The sequence below is a fragment of the Dendrobates tinctorius genome, unplaced genomic scaffold, assembly GCF_039654945.1.
Source record: "Dendrobates tinctorius isolate UK_male_01 unplaced genomic scaffold, ASM3965494v1 ptg000075l, whole genome shotgun sequence".
Taxonomy (NCBI): Eukaryota; Metazoa; Chordata; class Amphibia; order Anura; family Dendrobatidae; genus Dendrobates; species Dendrobates tinctorius.
Window position 1 is genome coordinate 2875422 of NW_027361743.1, and position 26148 is coordinate 2901569.

Consider the following 26148-nt stretch of genomic DNA (forward strand, 5'->3'; position numbering starts at 1 on the left):
CCCAGGGGTTAGTAATTAAGAGGCATCTATAACACGCCCCCCATTACTAACCCCAGAGTAAATTTGGAAATAAACACACAGCAAAAATAAAATTCTATGACCCTGTTTTACACATTTATTTAAAAATCAAAAAACTAAGTTATACTCACCATACACCTATTCCACTGAAGCCCTTGTCCCCTGTAAAAGGCAGAAAATAATAAACAACCATACTACTCTCCTCACGCCTATTTCATTGAAGCCCTTGTCCCCTGTAAATAAAACAAAAATAATAAACAACCACATCCCTCACCTGTATGAAGTGAAGATTAGCAATACTGTCCCATGCTGTAATCCATCTCAGCTTCAAGACGGGCCAGTGGGCGGTCTCTTCTTGGTTTCTCTGGTCTACAGCACCAAGATAAGACGCTGCCTACAGTCCCTCCCTGGAGCATGAGCATCTCATTAACTGAAAACTTCTAGCACTGATTACACAAGAACCACAAAACGGATTTCTTCACCTCAGGTATCATTTTAATCAGTGAAACAGCAACAACCTGATAATGTCTGTAGTTTCTCTAGCAAAATCCTGCAGACAGGTTCTCTTTAAGAATTTGGCACATTCAGTCAAGATCACGTGAAATCATTATTGCCCTCTACTCCTCTTTGGTCAGACCTCATCTGGAATACTGTGTCCAGTTTTGGGCGCCACATTTTAAAAGAGACATCAACAAACTGGAGCAAGTTCAGAAAAGAGCAACCAGAATGATGACTGGTCTGCAAACCCTGTCTTATGAGGAAAGGTTGCAGGATTTGGGAATGTTTAGCCTGCAAAAGAGAAGAAGACTGAGAGGAGACTTAATAACTGTCTACAAATATCTCAAGGGCTGTCACATTGCAGAAGGATCATCTTTATTCTCATTTGCACAAGGAAAGACTAAAAGCAATGGGATGAAACTGAATGGGAGGAGATACAGATTAGATATTAGAAAAAACTTTTTGACAGTTAGAGTGATCAATGAGTGGAACAGGCTGCCACGAGAAGTGGTGAGTTCTCCTTCAATGGAAGTCTTCAAACAGACGCTGGATAGATATCTGTCTGGGATGATTTAGCGAATCCTGCTTTGAGCAGGGGGTTGGACCAGATGGCCCAGGAGGTCCTTTCCAACTCTACAATTCTATGATTCTAAGTATACAACTGTCAGGAATAGACCAATTAATTCCTAAATATGATTTTGGACCTTGCTAACTCAAAAGGGCATCACAGTATAAGAGGAATACAAAGATGATCCCATAGCTATGCTATCAGCTATTTATTATACTGACCCTCTCATACACATGCACCCTTGATTTGGCTGAGCATGCATGTGTGTTTTCAGAAGGAAGAGGGGAGACAGCTTCTATCAACAAATCAGGCAGTTATTCAACTTGTCCAAATGTTATCTTCACTGACTTCTTCCACCAGAGGAGAGTCAGGAGGCCCCCATAAACATTAGGACAGTGGTCAGGTCAAAATACCTAATGTGTATGGCAAGCTTAAAAAATGAACTGCAATATATAGAGGTTGTCCACCTTTAGAAATTTGGTACAACTGATGAAGTTGCATTTTGCTTGGCTATATGCATCTTCACCATCCTGGACTGAAAAAAAAAAACTCTTCTCCAGAAACAATGCCATTCCTGTCCACAGGCTGAGCCTGGTACTGCAGGATTTAAGTAAATTTGGCTGAGCTGCTATACCAAACACATCCATGGACCATAGGTGCCTACTGTATTTAACATATATATATATATATATATATATATATATATATATATATATATATATATATATATAGTGTGTTAAACCACTTACACATTGAAGTCAGTATCCAGTACAGTCTATGCGGCGGCAGCTAACTTGTTCACTTCTATAATCATATTTATGGAGAGGATTTGGACCTCTGTATCAGAAAAAAAGAGCTACTGAACATCTGCTATGAAGCATATAAAATATGATAGATTTCAAGGTACTTAAAGGTAGAAAAAAAAAAGAAATGTCACTTCCAATGACAACAGTTGATCCAATGTGTGCAAGTAGAAAACTGAGCTAGTAATTACCGTCCTCTACACTACACCTTCAGCTGTGAATATACCGTGTGTAGGTGGATTTCTGCACAATATGTTCTTATCTAAGCTACTGTAGCATTAAATATCATCCAGATGGATGGCTTTCTGTGGAACATATTCCTAGTCATTACCCGATTCGGATCGTTTTTTTAATAATTTCCTAAAATACCTTTCTATCCAATGCTAAAAATGTTTCGTTGATTTTGGTAACAGGTATAAAAATAAAAAAATACTCTCATGCACAGTACAGACAGTAAGGACTCATTCTGATGTGCAATTTTTCCACGCACGAGAAAATAGGACCGATTATTCTGATCAGACTTTGATGAAAGTTTGGTCTGGGTGTCATCCGTTTTTAATACATTTTTTTCCATCTTCTCCATTTTGACAGTGAAATTCGGACGGTAATCAGATGTCATCCGATTTTTTTTCGTGGACCCATTGACTTGCACTGCTGATTTTGATCAAAATTGGACCTATCTCCGCTATTTTCGTGCAGGTGAATCACTCCATTGACTATCACAGTTACGAGTCTGAACACTGGGACCCCCACCAATCCCAGGAACAATGAATGAAGTAGCACGAGTGACCACTGCTCCAATCTAATGGGACATTAGTCTTGTTTTCAAAACCAGTGGTCGTCCCAGCGGATGAAACTCCAGCAATCAGAAAATTATCTTTCCTGTTCATGAGTGCTAACTAGCCCGACTGGAAATAACCTTTTAATGGTTCTGTTCAGGCACAGGGAAATTTTCTCATTAATTCTATATTATACTCTGAAAAAAAATTGTGGAGAGAAGGAGATAGGCTTTCGCTAACTCTCATACACACATGGTGACAAAAATCTGCCACTACTTATTATATTTCAAGTTGGACAAAAACTTTCTCAGGACCATGGTCTGTGGCTGCCGGATCAGAGCATGGCAAACCTTCTACTAATCAGGGGCATCGCACCTTCTGATGAGTAGGCTCTGTGACATCACTACATTGGAGTGTGACGCGCGTCGGGGTGATGGAGGATTACTCATCAGAGGAGGTGCTGGTGATGCTGGCGGTAAAAAGACATTCACAGAGCTCTGGTCCAGGGTCCTGCAAGTGTTTTTGCCAAACTTTAATCAACTTCTATCACATACATGCATACGCACCCAATATTACACATATGATTGAACGCACACATAATGACACATTTATACAAATGCAGCACAAATATATACTCTCTAAACATCACACCATCCAGACAAGTAAGCACAGCACTGTCTGCATGACTGCATACATATTTCTTCATACCAGTTTACATACATTAAACTGCACGATTCTCTTTGCATAAATATATCCGGCGTAGATAAGTCGTCCGGGATGCTCTACACTGATTCATTAGTCTCTTCTGTTGACACACAAATGTGCATGAAAATGTAATTACTGTTCATCATGGAGATAATTTGCATCAAACGTCTGGTATTGGCTACATTGTAAATCTTCATATTCCATTGCCTCTCATTACAAACATTTCAGAGTCACATGGCGACATCCAATTCGGCACACCAGCGCCCAATGCCAGTGCTGCTGAGCAATAAATCAGATGTGTTAGCATACTCACCCCGAACGAGAAGTTCTGCCTCATCTGATACACTGTCAGCCGTGGTCTGCACCTTGCAACCGTATCTCCCAGCATGGACCAGCAGGATGTTTCTAATCATTAAATCAACCGATGACGCTTGCTGGAAAAGAAGTGAATGCCCAATTTAGTGCATTATATATGTAAATATGTAAATATCTACAACTGTCAAAGGCGGCATAGAAATATGAATATATATATATATATATATATATATATATATATATGTACAGTAAATCTGAAAATTCTGGTGCATTTTTGTTGCAAATTTGTCACAGTAGTTTGGGAAAAATGTAGCAAAAAACAAAAAAGATGGAGCCAATGAAAAAATGGAGCTTGTTAAGCAGGGGTGGACTCAAGGCATGGGATGGCCCCTGATGGGCTGTACTGCTCACTTTAAATTTTTCTTTTTCCAGATTAACCATCAATTCATTAATGTGTTACCCAAGAGCTCCACCAATCAGCAAGAGCAAAAGGGCGCTAGCTGCTGCGGATGCACTGCCTCCCCTCCACTGCAGTACTTCAACAAGCAATGTCCAATCAAATGGCCTTGGCCCCCTTCTCTTCTCTCTCTACACGGCCCCAATTGGACAGACCATCAGCAGATTTGGCTTTCGGTACCATCTTTATGCTGATGACACACAACTGTACACATCATCCCCTGACCTTACCTCCGCTGTACTACAGATCGCCACTGACTGTCTGTCTGCAGTCTCCAACATCATGTCTGCTCTCTATTTGAAACTCAACCTCTCCAAAACTGAACTTCTTCTGCTCCCACCATCTACCAACCTCCCTAAATCTGACATTTCCCTCTCTGTGGGTGGCACCATAATAACACCCCGACAGCAGGCGCGCTGTCTGGGTGTTATGTTTGACTCCAATCTCTTCTTCACCTCCCATATACAATCTCTTGCCCGCTCGTGCCGCTTACACCTAAAGAACATCTCTAGAATCCGCCCTTTTCTCACCATGGAAACAACAAAAACTCTCACTGTCGCCCTGATCCACTCCCGCCTGGACTACTGTAATGCTCTATTAATTGGCCTCCCTCTCCCTCGACTCTCCCCTCTCCAGTCTATCCTTAATGCAGCAGCCTGGGTTGTCCATCTGGCTAATCGTTACTCAGACGCGTCCGCTCTTCGCCAGTCGTTACACTGGCTGCCAATTCATTACAGGGTACAATTCAAAGTACTTGTTCTCACCCACAAAGCGCTCCACAGTGCAGCACCCCCTTACATCTCCTCCCTCATTTCTGTCTATCGGCCTAACCGACCGCTGCGCTCTGCAAATGACTTTCGACTAACCTCTGCCCTAATCCGTACCTCCCACTCCCGACTCTAAGACTTCTCCCGTGCTGCGCCAATTCTCTGGAATGCTCTACCCCAAGATATTAGGACCATCCACAATTTGCATAGTTTTAGGCGCTCGCTCAAAACACATCTGTTCAGAGCGGCCTATCACATTCAGTAATTAAAGTCATGTTATGTTTGTGTGTGTGTGTAGCCCATTCACTATCTCCATCTAACCCCCACCCCCTGAAGATGGCTGGACCATCATTGTAAATACATCATTGTAAATACAAACCTGTGCTTTGTATCTCCCCCACCTCATTGTAGATTGTAAGCTCCCACGAGCAGGGTCGTCTTATTTCGCTTTAATTATTGTATTGTTAACGTTGTTACTTATGACTATTGTGTTTAAAACTGTTCAACTGTAAAGCGCTGCGGAATATGTTGGCGCTATATAAATAAAGATTATTATTATTATTATAAATGCAGCTGTGTAAAAGATTACAGTATTAATTCAATGGCATGGACAAGTGTGTTGCTTTGTTATCTACTCCATCGAGCTCTTGATTCTTTTATTTCTTCCCCAACATGTTAAAAGCGGGCGCAGTCAATTAACGGATTTCTAACTTTACTCATAATCCATATAGACAATGAGTAAGGAATGTAAAGTCAGAAACGCATCAATCCCTGTCATGTTTTTTTCTCCACATTGATCGAGCCTGCCATGTGTTGGTTATTGTATTAATTAATATCTTATTTTACTCGAAAACTGTGCTGGCGTTTGTGGATACACGATAGATTAATAATGAAGAGAAGTGGACGTTAACTAACTATGGTGAGCTGATGGACTTTCATAATTCTTGAAGCCCTGGAACCTGCTGATCATGTCCTCAAGATGGAATTAAAATGGTCAACAGTTGGACACAGACCAATGGCTATAGATACACCCCTGATTAGAGCCCAATGGCTGTAGATACACCCCTGATTAGAGCCCAATGGCTGTAGATACACCCCTGATTAGAGCCCAATGGCTGTAGATACACCCCTGATTAGAGCCCAATGGCTGTAGATACACCCCTGATTAGAGCCCCATGGCTGTAGATACACCCCTGATTAGAGCACATTGGCTGTAAATACACCCCTGATTAGAGCCCCATGGCTGTAGATACACCTCTGATTAGAGCCCAATGGCTGTAGATACACCCCTGATTAGAGCTGCATTGCTGTAGATACACCTCTGATTAGAGCCCAATAGCTGTAGATACACCCCTGATTTGAGCCCAATAGCTGTAGAGACAACCCTGATTAGAGCACATTGGCTGTAAATACACCCCTGATTAGAGCTTAATGGCTGTAGAGACACCCCTGATTAGAGCCCAATGGCTGTAGATACACCCCTGATTAGAGTGCAATGGTTGTAGATACACCCCTGATTAGAGCCCAATGGCTGTAGATACACCCCTGACTAGAGCCCAATGGCTGTAGATACACCCCTGATTAGAGTCAGTAGCAGTAGATACACCCCTTACTAGAGCCCAATGGTTGTAGATACACCCCTGATTAGAGCCTGATGGCTGTAGATACACCCCTGATTAGAGCCCAATTGCTGTAGAGACAACCCTGATTAGAGCACATTGGCTGTAAATACACCCCTGATTAGAGCCCCATGGCTGTAGATACACCCTTGATTAAAGCCCAATGGCTGTAGATACACCCCTGATTAGAGCCCCATGGCTGTAAATACACCCCTGATTAGAGCACTATGGCTGTAGAGACACCCCTGATTAGAGCCCAATGGCTGTAGATACACCCCTGATTAGAGCCCAATGGCTGTAGATACACCCCTGATTAGAGCCCAATGGCTGTAGATACACCCCTGATTAGAGTCAGTAGCAGTAGATACACCCCTTATTAGAGCCCAATAGCTGTAGATACACCCCTGATTAGAGTCAGTAGCAGTAGATTCACCCCTTATTAGAGCCCAATGGCTGTAGATACACCCCTGATTAGAGCCTGATGGCTGTAGATACACCCCTGATTAGAGCCCAATTGCTGTAGAGACAACCCTGATTAGAGCACATTGGCTGTAAATACACCCCTGATTAGAGCCCCATGGCTGTAGATACACCTTTGATTAAAGCCCAATGGCTGTAGATACACCCCTGATTAGAGCCCCATGGCTGTAGATACACCCCTGATTAGAGCACTATGGCTGTAGAGACACCCCTGATTAGAGCCCAATGGCTGTAGATACACCCCTGATTAGAGCTCAATGGCTGTAGATACACCCCTGATTAGAGCCCAATGGCTGTAGATACACCCCTGATTAGAGTCAGTAGCAGTAGATACACCCCTTATTAGAGCCCAATGGCTGTAGATACACCCCTGTGTTATGAATGAGTCACCGTAGGAGGCAAAAACAGAAATACTAGTTAAGTCCAGAAAACCAGAGAAGTTGGCAGCTATCGGATTGCAGACCCCTGAACCTATCAACAACAACTAGCAGTAGCCGTGGGGGGTTCCTACGGTGCCCTAGACCCCTCGATCACAGCCGGAGAACTAAATAGCCTAAAGACAGAAAGGGAAATCTAAACTGCCCCAGAGCAGACCCCAAAGCAATAGGCAGCCCCCAACATATAATGACGGTGAAGCAAGATGAAAAAACACTCACACAGATAGAAAGATAGGCTGAGCAAATGATGGGGCCCAAGCTAACTAAATAGGACAGGATAGAAAAGCTGCTGTCTGCAATCCGCCAAAACCCTATCAAAACAAGAGCCAACAGACTGATAGGGAAAAAAACCCTGAAGACGCTAGGCTTCAAAAGACTATATCAGTGCTCAGGTATTTTCTGAAGACAGAGCAAAAAGGAATTCAGCTCACCCCAGCAGGGAATGGCAGAAATCCAGAAAAACAAGGCAAAACAAAACCAAAACACAAATGCAAAAAGCAGAGCAGAAAACTTAGCTTTTGAGGAGCAGGAATCAGACTGGTCTCCAAGAATCCCTCAGAGAAATCACCCGCAAGGCAGAAGGGAGTCGGCTGCCTTATATCCAGTCAGCAATTCCAGTCACCCAGTCATCATCATCCTGCTCAGCTGCTTGGTAATCAGCCTCACTACCTTCCTTCACCAGAAGACGGAGTTCATCAGACCTCAATGGTGAAGGGGAAAATGAACTCACAACATCCCTGATTAGAGCCCGATGGCTGTAGATACACCCCTGATTAGAGCCCAATGGCTGTAGATACACCCCAATTAGAGCCCAATGGCTGTAGATACACCCCTGATTAGAGCCCAATGGCTGTAGATACACCCCTGATTAGAGCCCAATGGCTGTAGATACACCCCTGATTAAAGCCAGTAGCTGTAGACACCCCTGATTAGAGGCCAATGGCTGTAGATACACCCCTGATTAGAGCCCAATGGCTGTAGGTACACCCCTGATTAGAGCCCAATGGCTGTAGATACACCCCTGATTAGAGCCCAGTGGCTGTAGATACACCCCTGATTAGAGCAAAATGGCTGTAGGTACACCCCTGATTAGAGCCCAATTGCTGTAGATACACCCCTGACTAGAGCCCAATGGCTGTAGGTACACCCCTGATTAGAGACCAATGGTTGTAGATACACCCCTGATTAGAGCCCAATGGCTGTAGATACACCCCTGATTAGAGCCCAATAGCTGTAGATACACCCCTGATTATCTATAATAGCCTACATTTACCTTTTCTGAGCTAAGTCAATAGTATACCCAGCTTAAGACAAATAGTATACTCATTTGAATGGATGACCTGTTCTTATTGGTTGATCATTCTGTTCAGCTCACTTGTCAGTTCCAGAGATAAGCAATTGAAATTGAATTTTCCAGCTTCTCTAAATTTCACAAGGAAATTATTTTCTCAATAAATCGATTGAATGCTTATCAAAAAGTACTCAAAAGTCTCCAAATTCCCCATAAAATGCATGTACAGCATGAGTGACTGAGCAGCAATATAACCACATTGGTCAAGCAAGCAGCAGTTGCCAAGTATGAGTTCTGTTTTTCAGAGACAGAGTCTCTCCTATCTCTCTCTTCTTATTAATTAAATCTGCATTGTTCTCTTTTCCTCACACACTAATCTTCTTTGCTGTGCTGTCACACACACTACCGGTAAAATTTGTTCATCATTCAGCTCTGACGTCCTCTTACTATCCAGATTCATCACAATGTGGCTGCTGCATTACCTGCTGGAGCTTTCATACAGACTATGATACCCATCACGATTGATCATTCAGGATGTAATATGTAATGTGATAACTGCTAGGCATAATGGGGAAGTCTGCCTCTTGATCCCACCAGTGGTCATATCATCCTTATCTTCTGGGACAAGGAGGCAATGCAAATTAAAAATTGGTCAAATTTTCAAAGAAATCTTAAACATTCAACATGAATTCAATTTGCATCAAATCTATTTGTTCATATCTAGTCAGTTTTGATTGGCTAAACAAAATGTGATTTCTGTTGTCTGTTAAGTAGGGGTGGATCTAGAGGCTGAAATACAACTTCCAGTCAAGTTGACATGTTCTCAGTAGTGTTTTCTAACTCATATCATACTCTGACCCCACTGACACCTACAAACATGTGAGAGAGATATTCTGGTACCCGCACCGAAAAATGAAATAAAATTTGGTCGAGCTCGACAAACCCGAACTTCCACAGGTCCGCTCATCTATAATCACATAGGTAGCGCATTTTGCTTTAACAAGAGACACAATGCCCAGTATTAATTAGCGAATGACAATGTCTAATTAGCTGACAGAAATAGAAGCAACCCTGTGAATCCGACACAGCACATTGATAAAACTGACATCGACACTGTGGATATTTGCAGCTGTATGTTGTGAATGCGTTGATCAAAAAATCACGAGGGAAGGGTTGGTAACAGCGTTATATGCAATAATCAGAATCTAAATGCCGGTCGTTTTTTTTATTATTATTACCATTCTTTGCCGAGAAGCTTTTCTGAAAAACAACCGACATCACTGGCCATTAACTACAATCAGTATCACATTTGCAGAACATCACTTAGCAGGGGGCGGCAATGAATAGAGGAAATAGCTGTTTCCAAGGTGAAAATAAAAGTATAGAAATGCATAAATATAGAAGTTTTGTTCTTGTGATGGATGGCTAGATAGATACATATTTGAAAAAATGGAACAGCACACTATTTATCCAAATGTAGTGGGTGCAAGGTGTGCCAAGCAAATTTTCCACTATTGATAAAACTATAGAAACAAAAAAGCAGGCAGCGCTCCAATTTTTACCAAAAGATAAGGAGGACTTTATTTAGCCCATGTGGTGCGGCGACGTTTCGGTTACAATGAGAAAGGTTTGATTCATTGTAACAGAAATGTCGCCACGCCACATGGTCTAAGTCGACCTTATCTTTTGGTAAAAATTGGAGTGCTGCCTGCTGTTTTTGTTTCTAGACAGGCAGAATATATTCTTTTACCTCTCTTTTAGTGGATTTTTGAATATTGAAGTAAATGGTTTTTTTTTAACAGTGATTGATGAAAGACTTATACACTAGAGAAGAGGACACTTCCCTCACAATCTACAGAATATTGGGAAATGAGACAGTAGGTTTGGGAGTTTGCAGCAGCTTCAGTTGTAGTAATAATAATAATAATTTTATTTCTATAGTGCCAACATATTCCGCAGCACTTTACATTATAGAGGGGACTTGTACAGACAATAGACATTACAGCATAGCATAGCAATAAACACATAGATCAAAACAGATACCAAGAGAAATGAGGGCCCTGCTCGCAAGCTTACAATCTATAAGGAAAAAGAGGAGACAAGAAAGGTGGATGGTAACAATTGCTTTTATTGTTTTTATGGTTTGGACCTTCCCTAGTGTAAGAATCGGGTGTTCCTGTTGCTGCATGAACCAGTTAACAGTCTAAATATGTAACAGCACAGACACAGACGGCCATTAAATGCAAAAAGCATGTGAGAACATGATGCGAGGAACCTGGATATGGTAAAAATTTAGAAATGAGCCACACAGGGATATTTACGTTATTGTGTTGAGGCGATAGGCCAGTCTGAACAAATGAATCATAGAATCATAGAATCGTAGAGTTGGAAGGGACCTCCTGGGCCATATGGTCCAACCCCCTGCTAAAATGAGTTTTTAAGGCACGCTTAAAACTGTGGGGTTTGGGGATTAATCGTACTAGCCTGGGTGGTGCATTCCAAAGAATTGGCGCGGCTCTTGAAAAGTCTTGGAGATGGGAGTGGGAGGTTCTGATTAATGAGAATGTTAGCCTCAGGTCATTAGTAGAACGGAGGGCACGGGTAGGGTGGTAGGCTGAGATGAGGGAGGAGATGTAGGGTGGTGCTGAGCCATGGAGGGCTTTGTGGGTGAGGGTAATAAGTTTATACTGAATTCTGGAGTGGATGGGTAGCCAGTGTAAGGACTGGCACAAGGTAGAGGCATCGGTATAACGATTGGTGAGGAATATGATCCTGAGTGCTGCATTCAGGACGGATTGGAGAGGGGAGAGTTTGTTAAAAGGGAGACCTATTAGTAGAGAGTTACAATAGTCCAAACAAGAATGAATAAAAGAAACAGTATGAGTTTTTGCAGAGTCAAAAGTAAGAAAGGGTCGAATTCTAGAAATGTTTTTGAGGTGCAGATAACAAGAGCGAGCCAATGATCGGATGTGGGGGGTGAATGAAAGCTCTGAATCAAGTATGACCCCAAAATAGCGGGCATGTTGCTGGGGAGTAATGGTGGAACAACACACGGAAATGGCAATGTCGGGCATAGGTAAATTAATAGAGGGAGGAAACACAAGGAGTTCAGTTTTTGGTAGTAAGATGACAGCGGGGTTAATACAGTCTGCATTTCCTGGAGAGATGAGTTTTCAGGTACTAACTGAAGTTTTCAATCATGAAGGGCAATTAGACATGCGGAGGCACTAAGTTCCAAAGGATGGCGGATACACAAGATAATAAACAGAAATCTTGTAGAGAGTTGAGTGAGGAATGCATGAGATGGCAGATGCAAGGGACAAAAGAGTAGACAATGAATAGGTGGATTAGTCAGGCAGTAGAGTAAAGGATGGACTGGAGAGGTGCAAGAGTATTAGCTTGAAGGCAACACAAGAGGATATAGCAGTAGTCAAGACAAGTGATGAAGATGGCATGCAGTAACATTTTAGTAGATTCGGGGTTCTAGTAATATTTTTGAGTTGGAGGAGGCAGGAGGTGGTAGGGCTTGTGGATGTGCAGTTAGAACACAGCAGAGTCAAAGGTTACACCAAGGAAGCAGACTTGTGACACGGGGTAAAGTGTTTAGTGAAATGGAATAAAGATGGTGAGCTTTAGAAATGTGATGAGAAGAAGGAAGGTACAGCTGATAGACAAGCTGGGATTCTGGACACCTGAGAGGTGACATCTGAGACAAAGAGGTCGATTTCAGTGTTATCGTCATGTAGGCAGCATTGGACGTCATGGGGTTTTGTGAATGGTCCCAAGTTATAGTTATAGATGGTGAATAGTAGGGATCCCAGGACAGTGCATTGAGGAAAAGAGAGATCGAGAATATAAGTAGTATGGGAATGGGATACGCTATATGTGCGGTTAGTAATGAGTAGAGTTGAGCGACTTTTGGTTTTTTAGGGTCGAGTTTCGTTTCGTGAAACCCGACTTTTCCAAAAGTCGGGTCGAGCAAGATCGTCCGATTATAGGGAAAAGTCGGGGTCGTCCCGAAACACGAAACCCAATGTAAGTCAATGGGGAATAAAAGTCGGCAGTGAGAGGAGGACAGGAAACACACCTTCAGTGCCCATTTGAATGCCAAAAGCATCAATTCTTCTTACTTAAGCTTGTCAACCTTAATTAACTTCATAATACAAGTTACGCACTGAAAAATGGGGGTTATTTGGCTAAAGTTGTGGGGGGGAGGGCTGGCTGCAGGTTTTCATGTGCCCTGGGCGAAAGAGCGCCCCTTTAACACATACCACAACTCATCATGCTCCGATACGGCAGAGAAATAGCGGTATAGTACAATGAAAAATACTTCACTTTTTACATCTCATGACGAGGCCCATCTATTTCTCCATACAGAATCATTGGTCCCATATAATGTTTGAAACAGTATATGATGAGCTCCACATAACGCTACAGTATATGTTGGTCCCCATGGATGAAGCTCCACTGTCTTATGGGCCCAAATAATACTCCAAACATAATGGGCCCCATTTCTAATGCTCTAGTGTATAATGGGCCCTGTAAATGCTGCTCCAGTGTCTGATGTCCACCTTTGGAATGTTCCAGTGTATGGTGGGCCCCATCTATCATTCTCCAGAGTATAGTGCTCCCCAAAAATTGCTGTCCCAACACTGAAAACAATCAAATAAGTCTCCTCGCTAGGGAATCCCTGTACTTGTCTGGACTCCTCGTCGTCCCCATCTTCCATCTCACTGCACAGTATTTCAACTTTGCAAGTGCTGTGATCCTGAGCAAGCAGGGGGGGCCCACTCGTTGGCGACGGCACTGGCACAGGGCCCCTGATAGTACGGTGGTGTGTATGATGACGGGTGGGCCGAACCTGCACTTTCATCTGCAGCTTCCTCTTTGTCACCGTGTAAGATGGAACTGTATATGGGAAGGGTAACCTGAGTTTCATCAGGGTGAGATTCAGGTCGTGTAGCGTGCGAGGGGAATGTAGTGGTCTGGGTCAATGTACCAGCAGATTCATCGAGCAGTGGCTGGGCATCAGTGCACTTGTGTCGCCCCCAGGAGTACGGTCGCCACAGTGGCATTACCTTCTTCCTAGGGAGTGTGATGTCATGCTTGGGAGCAACGAACGATCTCTCTAGCAGGTTAACTGATTGGGCGGCGTTATTCCCACGAGTCATGACCCTCCAAACAGCGTTCATGAAGGCAAAGTGTTTGTTTTACGTGGGCAGTATGGTTGCAAAGCTGAACCTTAAAGGAATGTCCAGAAGGGCACCACCAGGAGTGGAGCCTACGGTTAAATTCGACTCCACCTGGGAAACCTCAACCATGCCAGCTACAGAACAGATGCACACATTGCAAGCTTAATTCCGTTAACGAACGAGACTCCGTCATGCCCCTCGGTCCGAGTCCAGCTTACTAGAGGGACACGTGAGGCTCTGGCACATAAGATTGGCCAATAACTGGTGTGTCATGCCCTTACATGTCTGTGGCTGCATGTGCGCTACACTGAAAAGGCCAGCGTTTGTCGCTTACAGGTGCAGATAACCCGCTGAACAACGTTAGTGATGGGGATCACTGATTACAATTATTACCCGCGAACAATGATTTCCCAGTAAGTGCAGGTCAACCGCAGTTCCGGAATTAGGCCTAACCGTCATTCCTGAAAAAATGAAAAACTTACGTGTGCAAACCACAGGTGCTGTTGCTTGCTTAACAGCTCGCCAGCCGTTCTCACGCCCAGTATGGATTACACGTGATTGCACAAAGGTGAGAAAGGGTACCGTATCCCCAGATAACATGTATAGATAGCGTACACATTCAAAATATATGTCTATACATCAGGAGGCAGGCTCAGATGGTGTTAGGCCCAGTATGGATTGCACGTGATTGCACAAAGGTTAGAAAGGGTACCGTTTCCCCGGATAACATGTATGGATAGCGTACACATTCAAAATATATGTCTATACATCAGGAGGCAGGCTCAGACGGTGTTAGGCCCAGTATGGATTGCACGTGATTGCACAAAGGTTAGAAAGGGTACCGTTTCCCCGGATAACATGTATGGATAGCGTACACATTCAAAATATATGTCTATACATCAGGAGGCAGGCTCAGATGGTGTTAGGCCCAGTATGGATTGCACGTGATTGCACAAAGGTTAGAAAGGGTGCCGTATCCCCAGATAACATGTATGGATAGCGTACACATTCAAAATATATGTCTATACATCAGGAGGCAGGCTCAGACGGTGTTAGGCCCAGTATGGATTGCACGTGATTGCACAAAGGTTAGAAAGGGTACCGTTTCCCTGGATAACATGTATGGATAGCGTACACATTCAAAATATATGTCTATACATCAGGAGGCAGGCTCAGACGGTGTTAGGCCCAGTATGGATTGCACGTCATTGCACAAAGGTTAGAAAGGGTACCGTTTCCCCGGATAACATGTATGGATAGCGTACACATTCAAAATATATGTCTATTCATCAGGAGGCAGGCTCAGACGGTGTTAGGCCCAGTATGGATTGCACGTGATTGCACAAAGGTTAGAAAGGGTACCGTATCCCCAGATGACATGTATGGATAGCGTACACATTCAAAATATATGTCTATACATCAGGAGGCAGGCTCAGATGGTGTTAAGCCCAGTATGGATTGCATGTGATTGCACAAAGGTTAGAAAGGGTACCGTTTCCCCGGATAACATGTATGGATAGCGTACACATTCAAAATATATGTCTATACATCAGGAGGCAGGCTCAGACGGTGTTAGGCCCAGTATGGATTGCACGTGATTGCACAAAGGTTAGAAAGGGTACCATTTCCCCGGATAACATGTATGGATAGCGTACACGTTCAAAATATATGTCTATACATCAGGAGGCAGGCTCAGACGGTGTTAGGCCCAGTATGGATTGCACGTGATTGCACAAAGGTTAGAAAGGGTACCGTATCCCCGGATAACATGTATGGATAGCGTACACATTCAAAATATATGTCTATACATCAGGAGGCAGGCTCTGACGGTGTCAGGCACAGTATGGATTTGACGGCCCAGACTACACAGCGGAGGAGCAGGGAGAAGTAAAGATTGCAAATGCTGGGGCCCTGCCCAAGCAAGGGGGGCCCACTCGTGGGCGTCGGTACTGGCACTGGGCCCCTCATAGTACGGTGGTGTGTCTGACGGCGGGTGTGCACCACCACCGTCAGAGACACTTGATTGCTCTATGAAGGACCCTGTGCCAGTGCCCGTGCCCAAGAGTTGGCCTACCCACCTGTCCAGGGCAACGGCGCTCGCACGGTGTCGTGCGCTAGGTGGTGACCCCGGCCATGGGGGGGGAGGCAGCACAGTTAGGGAGTTTTAGAAAGTGGCATATGTTGATGTTGGACATTCAGCTGATGCAAAAGGTGAAATAGGTCAAGTCCCAGGAAGAGGTGGACCAAAGCAAGCCAGTTTTCTGTCACCCTATGTGTCATCAGGGGAAGGTGGGACAAAATCCTTGGAAACCCATGCGTGGTTCATTTTAATGAAGGTTAGATCATCCACATTTTGGGTTGACAGACGGGTCCTTTTTTCTGTCAGGATTGATCCAGCTGCACTGAAGACTCTTTCCGATAGCACACTTGCAGCTGGGCAAGCGAGCTCCTGTAAGGCATATTGTGCCAATTCAGGCCAGGTGTCCAGTTTAGCGGCCCAATAGTCAAAGGGGAATGACCTGTGTGGGAGAACATCGATATGGGAGGAAAAGTAGTTTGTAACCATAGTTGACAACTGCTGTCTCCTGTCACTTTCCATCGATGCAGTATTACCAGTTGTGTGAGCGGTACTTGAAAAATCAGTCCACAACATTGTCATGAAATCCCTGTCTCCAACGCCACTTCTGCTGTATGCACCACGAACACCTCTGCCAAGCTGCCCCCGGCCCGTATGGCTCGTGTGAGAACCATCACCGCTGCTGTGTGCTGGGAATGCCTCAAGCAACCGATTTACCAGAGTTGCTTGTTTATTAGCCAATATTAGGTCAAGGTTCTCCTGTGGCATGATGTTTTGTAATTTGCCTTTACAGCGTGGATCCAGGATGCTGGCCAACCAGTAGTCGTCATCGTTCATCATTTTGGCAATGCGGGGGTCCCTTTTTAGGATCTGCAAGGCATAATCTGACATGTGGGCCAATGTTCCCGGTGTCAATGATGCACTGCAAGTGCTGGTTGGAGGAGCACTTTCTGGCAAATCCACATCCCTCCAGTCACGCACAAACCCTGTACCAGACCTTGCCACGCCAACATTTTCACTTGCCCCATGAGATGCATCCTCCTCCCCTAAGTAATCATCCCCATCATCCTCCTCCTCCTCTTCTTCCTCCACCTCGTCCAGGAGAGGTCCCTGAGCAGACAATGGCTGAATGTCATCAAGGATTCCCTCCTCTTCCTCCTCATCAACATTGGCTGCAGAAGCCTGCTCCTTAAGGTGCGTCAAAGTTTGCATGAGCAGACGCATAAGTGGGATGCTCATGCTTAGGATGGCGTCGTCTGCACTTACCAGCCGTGTGCATTCCTCAAAACACTGAAGGACTTTACAGAGGTCTTTCAGCTTCGACCACTGCACACCGGTCAACTCCATGTCTGCTCTCAAAGTGCCTGGCCGTGTATCCTCCCACAAATGCATTATGGCCTGCCTCTGCTCGCACAGCCGCTCCACCATGTGCAGGGTGGAGTTCCACCTTGTTGCAATGTCGATAATGAGGCGGTGGTTGGGAAGGTGGAGCAATCGCTGCAGCTTCTGCATACGAACGGAGTGTACATGCGACCAGCGGATGTGCGCGCACAGTCTTCGCACCTTCTGGAGCAGGGCTGTTAACTCCGGATAATTTTTGAGGAAGCACTGCACCACCAGGTTCAAGGTGTGAGCCAAGCAAGGTATGTGGCTGAGTTTTGAAAGGGCTATGGCTGCCACAAAATTACGCCCGTTATCACTAACTACCTTGCCTGTCTCAAGATGTACACTGCCCAGCCATGACTCAGTTTGTCGCTGAAAGTACTCGGCCAGCACCTCGGCGGTGTGTCTGTCGCCCAAAAACATCATCTGCAACACTGCCTGCTGACGCTTTCCACTAGCTGCTCGATAGGGGGACACCTCGTGTGCAACAGTGGCAGCTGCAGATGGAGTGCTCGTACGACTGCGCTCTGTGGATGAGCTTTCGCTTCTGGAGGAGGAGGAGAAGGGTCAAACGCCTACAGCCAACTGTTTCCTATACCGTGGACTAGGCAGCACTGTCCCACCACCGCTGTCCCCTGTGGACCCTGCATCCACCACATTAACCCAGTGCACAGTGATGGACACGTAACGGCCCTGGCCATGCCGACTGGACCATGCATCAGTTGTGAGGTGCACCTTTCCGCTCACTGACTGCTTGAGTGCATGGACAATGCGGTCTTTCACATGATGGTGGAGGGCTGGGATGGCTTTGCGAGAGAAGAAGTGGCGACTGGGTAGGTCATAGCGTGGTACTGCATAGGCCATGAGTTCGCGGAAAGCTGCGCTTTCCACCAACCGAAAGGGCATAATCTCAAACGAGATTAGTTTGGCAATGTGGGCGTTCAAACCCAGTGTACGTGGATGAGAGACTGAGTACTTTCTTGACCTACTCATAGTGTCTGGGAGGGTGAGCTGGACTTGAGAGATGCATATGGTGGAAGTAGCGGTGGACAGGGCGGACTGAGAGAGGGTTGATGATGGTGATGGAGTTGGTGTTCTTTCTGATGGCCTAGAATCAGTCTTTCGTTGATATAACAGTGGGATTCCCTGACTGCTGTGGCCTTGCAACGACACCTCAACATTTGCTGCTGTGCTAACCGGTGGGCTTACAGTGGGGGAAACAATGTAGCGTTGCTGACTACCTTCGTTGTGATCAGTTGCACATGTGGCACTTGAGGTTTGGTGTTGTGTCCACGCTTGCAAGTGCATGCTGGTTAAATGTCTAAGCATGCAACTGGTATTCAAATTTTTAAGATTTTTCCCTCGGCTAAAGGTCTTTGCGCACTTCTTACAGATAACCTTGGCCTGATCATGAGGATTTTGTTCAAAAAAGTGCCACACTGCACTCTTCCTACTTTGGCAGACATTTTGCGGCCTAGCACACTGTGATCTTTTGACCCTCTGGACAAGCTGTCCAGCAACTCTTTTGATGTTTGGAACCTGTCTTTGGAGTGCTCCGGGCCTGCCAGATAACAGCTGTTGCGATGTCGATGTCTGCTGTGGATGCTCCTCATCTGAGCTATTGGAAGCAGCACCCTCTTCCCCCAATGGATGCCAATCTGGGTCAACAACTGGGTCATCCATCACCTCCTCTTCTATGTCATGTGCACCTTCCTCTGTGTCACCGTGTATGGTGGTATAGTGTGCGGGAAGGGGCACCTGAGTCTCATCAGGGTCAGAATCTGGCTCTGTACACTGCGAGGACAATGTAGTGCTCTGAGTGAATGTACCAGCAGAATCATCCATCAGCGGCTGTGCATCAGTGCACTCCATGTCAGATTCATCTTGGCCTGGGTAATTCACCATTTCACTTGATAATCCAGGCATGGTATGTGAAAACAGCTCCATGGAGTAATCAGTAGTATGGCCTGCGTCATCCTTCAATCTTGGTTGGGGTGAAGGACACAAGGAAAGGTGTGGTTCATGAACATGAGCCTCCAATGACGACTCAGTGCTTTTACTTTTTACAACTGACGAAGAGGAGGCGATAGAGCTGGAGGCTGAGTCAGCAATGTAAGACAAAACTTTTTCCTGATGCTCTGGCTTTAAAAGCGGTTTGCCAACTCCTAGAAAACTAAGCGTTCGAGGCCTTATGTAGCCAGACGATGACGCAGGCTCAACACCTCCTGCATTCGGTCCTATTTTGCTCTTGCCACTATCATCAGATCCACCACCCACACCATCATTACCAGCTGCCAACCCCCGCCCAATTCCACGGCCTCTTCCACCAGCCTTCCTCATTTTTGGTAGAAATGTAGACAAAATCCAACAAACTATATAGTAATGTAAAACAAGGTACAAGGTGTCTATAGGACAGGGGAGATTTTGAATTTCTGCAGACACTTGTGGACACTGGACACTTTTGGATTGTGTGAGGCCCACTGAATATCTGAGCGCTCTGTCACAGGCTCGATGGCACAGCTGTGACCAAAGTGACTAGAGGATAAGGGAGATTTTGAATTTCTGCACACACTTGTGGACACTGGACACTTTTGGATTGTGTGAGGCCCACTGAATATCTGAGCGCTCTGTCACAGGCTCGATGGCACAGCTGTGACCAAAGTGACTAGAGGATAAGGGAGATTTTGAATTTCTGCACACACTTGTGGACACTGGACACTTTTGGATTGTGTGAGGCCCACTGAATATCTGAGCGCTCTGTCACAGGCTCGATGGCACAGCTGTGACCAAAGTGACTAGAGGATAAGGGAGATTTTGAATTTCTGCACACACTTGTGGACACTGGACACTTTTGGATTGTGTGAGGCCCACTGAATATCTGAGCGCTCTGTCACAGGCTCGATGGCACAGCTGTGACCAAAGTGACTAGAGGATAAGGGAGATTTTGAATTTCTGCACACACTTGTGGACACTGGACACTTTTGGATTGTGTGAGGTCCACTGATATCTGAGCGCTATGTGACAGGCTCGATGGCACAGCTGTGACCAAAGTGACTAGAGGATAATTGAGATTTTGAATTTCAGCAGACACTTGTGGACACTGGACACTTTTGGATTGTGTGAGGCCCAATGAATATCTGAGCGCTATGTGACAGGCTCGATGGCACAGCTGTGACAAAAGTGACGAGAGGATAAGGGAGATTTTGAATTTCTGCAGACACTTGTGGACACTGGACACTTTTGGATTGTGTGAGGCCCACTGATATCTGAGCGCTATGTCACAGGCTCGATGGCACAGCTGTGACAAAAGTGACTAGATGATAAGTGAGATTTTGAATTTCAGCAGACACTTGTGGACACTGGACACTTTTGGATTGTGTGAGGCCCAATGAATATCTGAGCGCTATGTGACAGGCTCGATGGCACAGCTGTGACAAAAGTGACGAGAGGATTAAGGAGATTTTGAATTTCTGCAGACACTTGTGGACACTGGACACTTTTGGATTGTGTGAGGCCCACTGATATCTGAGCGCTATGTGACAGGCTCGATGGCACAGCTGTGACCAAAGTGACTAGAGGATAAGGGAGATTTTGAATTACAGCAGACACTTGTGGACACTGGACACTTTTGGATTGTGTGAGGCCCACTGATATCTGAGCGCTATGTCACAGGCTCGATAGCGCAGCTGTGACAAAAGTGACTAGAGGATAAGGGAGATTTTGAATTTCAGCAGACACTTGTGGATACTGGACACTTTTGGATTGTGTGAGGCCCACTGATATCTGAGCGCTATGTCACAGGCTCGATGGCACAGCTGTGACAAAAGTGACGAGAGGATAAGGGAGATTTTGAATTTCTGCAGACACTTGTGGACACTGGACACTTTTGGATTGTGTAAGGCCCAATGAATATCTGAGCGCTATGTGACAGGCCCGATGGCACAGTTGTGACAAAAGTGACGAGAGGATAAGGGAGATTTTGAATTTCTGCAGACACTTGCAAGGAAGTGCATTGAGCAGCAAGGTGGTGTGCTGGTAAAAGGGGAAAAAAAAACAAAAAAAAACTCTTAAATCTTCTTCCTGAGCGAGTGTGAACGAGCTGAGTGTGACCTGAGCGTAAGTGTGTGACTTGAAATTCAGTGAAGAGGTATTTGGAAAACCTATAATAAATACCTGTGTGAGTTGCTGAATTGTAAGTTGCTGAGTGCTTTCTACCTGTTCAATTTTTGTGGGGCTTTGGGGGCTTGTTTAACCTATATTTTCTCTCTTCAGGGTTAATCTCTTATTTTACTATCTGTGTTTTTAAGGGTAAACTATATTGCATTTAAATCTTGAGGTGTAACTATATTCACAAGGGGTTAATTAAGGGTGGGAGTTCATACAGTAATTAAGGGTTTATAAGGGGCAGCTGGTTGGGGCTCAACTCCTTTTGGAAGTGCATTGAGCAGCAAGGTGGTGTGCTGGTAAAAGGGGAAAAAAACAAAACTCTTTTAAATCTTCTTCCTGAGCGAGTGTGAACGACCTGCTGAGTGTGACCTGAGCGTAAGTGCGAACTGTGTTAAGTGTGTGACTTGAAATTCAGTGACTTTAGATTCAGGGCGTTTCCAAGGGAGGTCTTACTGAATTGCTGTTATATTAATACTTTTTTTTTTTTTTTTTTTAATTTATTTTTGCTTATCTTATTGTCTGGTGCAATCCCCATTAGGATGTGCTCCACTATTGCCAATGCCATCCAGTGCACGTCTTGCCGCATGTATGAAATCCTTGAACAGCCGGTCGAGGGTGCATACTGCTGTGCAAGATGTGAGCACGTTGTGCATTTGGAAGCCCAGATACTGAATCTAAATGTGCAGCTGGCAACACTGAGATCCATAGACAATATGGAAAGGAGTCTTCTGCTCACTGAGCAGACGCTCAATGGGATAGATGAGGGGGGGGGATGCTAGGTTGGAGCTGCAGGACAATGAAGCAGCTAGCTGGGTGACAGTTAGAAGGTGGGGTAGAGGGAAGAGCACCAGGGAGGCTAGTCCTGATCTGGCACACCCCAATAAGTTTGCTAAGTTGGCGGATGAGGGGAGTGTTAGTGCAGGAGTAGCACTGCTGCAGCAAGGCATGTCCTCTGAAAGCCGGAGGAGTGTCTGCTCCAGTAAGGGGGGAAATAGGAGAGCAGGGCAGGCCAGACAGTTTCTGGTAGTGGGAGACTCAATTATTAGGGGAACAGATAGGGCAATCTGTCACAAAGACAGGGATCGTCGAACGGTGTGCTGCCTACCTGGCGCTCGAGTCTGACACATCGCTGATCGGGTTGACAGATTACTGGGAGGGGCTGGAGAGGATCCAGTGGTCATGGTGCATATTGGCACAAATGACAAAGTTAGAGGTAGGTGGAAGGTCCTTAAAGATGATTTCAGGGAATTAGGCTGTAAGCTTAAAGCAAGGACCTCCAAGGTGGTATTTTCGGAAATACTTCCTGTACCACGTGCCACGCCAGAGAGGCAACGGGAGATTAGGGAGGTTAATAAGTGGCTCAGGAATTGGTGTAGGAAGGAGGGGTTTGGGTTCCTGCAGAACTGGGCCGACTTCTCAGTTGGCTACAGGTTCTACGCTAGGGACGGGCTGCACCTCAATGGGGAGGGTGCAGCTGTGCTGGGGGAGAAAATGGCTAGAAGGTTGGAGGAGTGTTTAAACTAGGGACGGGGGGGAGGGTATTCCTTTTATAGGAGGGGAAGACAGTGCAGATAGAGACCTGGGCACAAATAATGACATTGGGGGTGGGGGTGGCATGGGGGGTGGGGTTAGAACAGTTAATAATTTAAGAAAGAATAGAGGTACAGAGAGATACATAAAGTGCATGTATACTAATGCCAGAAGTCTCGCCAACAAAATGGAGGAATTGGAGTTAATGTTGTTGGAACATAATTATGACATGGTGGGGATATCTGAGACATGGCTGGATGAGAGCCATGACTGGGCTGTTAATTTACAGGGCTATAGTCTGTTCAGAAATGACCGTACAAATAAGCGAGGGGGAGGCGTGTGTTTATATGTAAAATCATCCTTAAAACCCATCCTTCGTGATAATACAGTATATATGAATCTAATGAAAATGTAGAGTCCCTGTGGGTAGAGATAAGGGGAGGGGGGAAAAATAATAAATTACTGATAGGGGTTTGTTATAAATCTCCAAAAATAATGGAAGCAACAGAGAATATCCTCATAAAGCAAATAGATGAAGCAGCGACTAAAGGAGAAGTCATTATTATGGGGGACTTCAACTACCCTGAAATACATTGGGGAACCGAAACCTGCAGTTCCAGCAAAGGTGACAGGTTTCTGACAACGTTGAGAGACAATTACCTTTCACAACTGGTTCAGGACCCAACAAGAGGGGGGGCACTGCTAGACCTAATATTAACCAACAGGCCAGACCGCATATCAAATGTAAGGGTTGAGGGTCACTTGGGTAATAGTGATCACAAATTAATAAGTTTTCATGTATCCTTTAATAAGATGTGTAGTAGAGGGGTTACAAGGACACTAAACTTCAGGAAGGCAAATTTCCATTGGATGAGAGATGATCTTGGTGCAATTAACTGGGACGATATCCTGAGACATAAAAATACACAAAGAAAATGGGAGGCGTTTATTAGCATCCTGAATAGGACCTGTGCACAATATATACCGTATGGGAATAAACATGTGAGAAATAGGAGGAAACCACTATGGCTAAATAGAGCTGTAAGGGGCGCAATAAGAGATAAAAATAAAGCATTTAGAGAATTAAAGCAAGTAGGTAGTGATGAGGCATTAACTAAATACAGAAGATTAAATAAATTCTGTAAAAAGCAAATCAAGACAGCAAAGATTGAGACAGAGAGACTCATTGCCAGAGAAAGTAAAAATAATCCCAAAATATTCTTTAACTACATAAATAGTAAGAAACTAAAAAATGATAGTGTTGGTCCCCTTAAAAATAGTCTGGGTGAAATGGTGGATGAGGAGGAGGAAAAAGCCAATATGCTAAATGACTTTTTTTCAACAGTATTTACACAAGAAAATCCCATGACAGATAACATGATCAGGGATAAAAATTCTCCATTAAATGTCACCTGCTTAACCGAGCAGGAAGTACGGCGGCGTCTACAAATCACTAAAATTGACAAATCCCCGGGCCCGGATGGGATACACCCACGAGTACTGCAGGAATTAAGCACAGTCATAGATAGACCACTATTTTTAATCTTTAAAGATTCCATAATAACAGGGTCTGTACCACAGGACTGGCGTATAGCAAATGTGGTGCCAATATTCAAAAAGGGGACAAAAACTGAACTTGGAAATTATAGGCCAGTAAGTTTAACCTCAACTGTGGGTAAAATCCTGGAGGGTTTTCTAAGAGATACTATACTGGAGTATCTGGAGAAGAATAACCTTATGACCCAATATCAACATGGGTTTACAAGAGACCGTTTGTGTCAGACTAATCTGATAAGCTTTTATGAAGAGGCAAGTTCCGGACTGGACCAAGGGAATGCAGTGGACGTGGTGTACATGGACTTTTCAAAAGCTTTTGATACGGTGCCACACAAGAGGTTGATACATAAAATGAGAACAATGGGGATAGGGGAAAATATGTGTAGGTGGGTTAAGAGCTGGCTCAGGGATAGGAAACAAAGGGTGGTTATTAATGGAGCACACTCGGACTGGGTCACGGTTAGCAGTGGGGTACCACAGGGGTCAGTTTTGGGCCCGCTTCTTTTTAACATATTTATTAATGACCTTGTAGGGGGCATAGAGAGTAGAATTTCAATATTTGCAGATGACACTAAACTCTGCAGGGTAATTAATACAGAGGAGGACAATTTTATATTACAGGAGGATTTATGTAAACTAGAAGCTTGGGCTGATAAATGGCAAATGAGCTTTAATGGGGATAAATGTAAGGTCATGCACTTGGGTAGAACGAACAAGTTGTATAATTATGTGCTTAATTGTAAAACACTGGGCAAAACAGTCACTGAAAAAGACCTGGGTGTATGGGTGGACGACAAACTCACATTTAGTGGCCAGAGTCAAGTAGCTGCTGCAAAGGCAAATAAAATAATGGGATGCATTAAAAGAGGCATAGATGCTCATGAGGAGAACATAATTTTACCTCTATATAAGTCACTAGTGCGACCACACTTAGAATACTGTGTACAGTTCTGGTCTCCGGTGTATAAGAAAGACATAGCTGAACTGGAGCGGGTGCAGAGAAGAGCGACCAAAGGTTATTAGGGAACTAGGGGGTCTGCAATACCAAGACAGGTTATTACACTTGGGGTTATTTAGTTTGGAGAATCGAAGGCTTAGGGATGATCTTATTACAATGTATAAATATATGTGGGGACAATACAAAGACCTTTCTAATGATCTTTTTACTCTTAGACCTGTGACGGGGACAAGGGGGCATCCTCTACGTCTGGAGGAAAGAAGGTTTAAGCATACTCACAGACGCGGATTCTTTACTGTAAGAGCAGTGAGACTATGGAACTCTCTGCCATATGATGTTGTAATGAGTGATTCACTACAAAAATTTAAGAAGGGCCTGGATGCCTTTCTTGAAAAGTATAATATTACAGGGTATATACACTAGTCTCCTTAATATTGCGTTGATCCAGGGAGCTAGTCTGATTGCCGTATGTGGAGTCGGGAAGGAATTTTTTTCCCTAATGTGAAGCTTACTGTTGCCACATGGGGTTTTTTTGCCTTCCTCTGGA

The 26148-nt window shown here is 44.7% G+C and overlaps 1 protein-coding gene across 2 annotated transcripts in view; it reads right to left on the minus strand.

Annotated features, from left to right (window-relative positions):
• CNTN5 (contactin 5) overlaps positions 1–26148 on the minus strand; it is a 2193251-nt gene that overhangs the window by 241228 nt on the left and 1925875 nt on the right. For both annotated transcript variants that reach the window (XM_073582945.1, XM_073582944.1), the window contains one exon: positions 3685–3805. In XM_073582945.1, coding sequence (XP_073439046.1) covers positions 3685–3805 — 121 coding nt within the window. The remainder of the gene's footprint in view (positions 1–3684; positions 3806–26148) is intronic.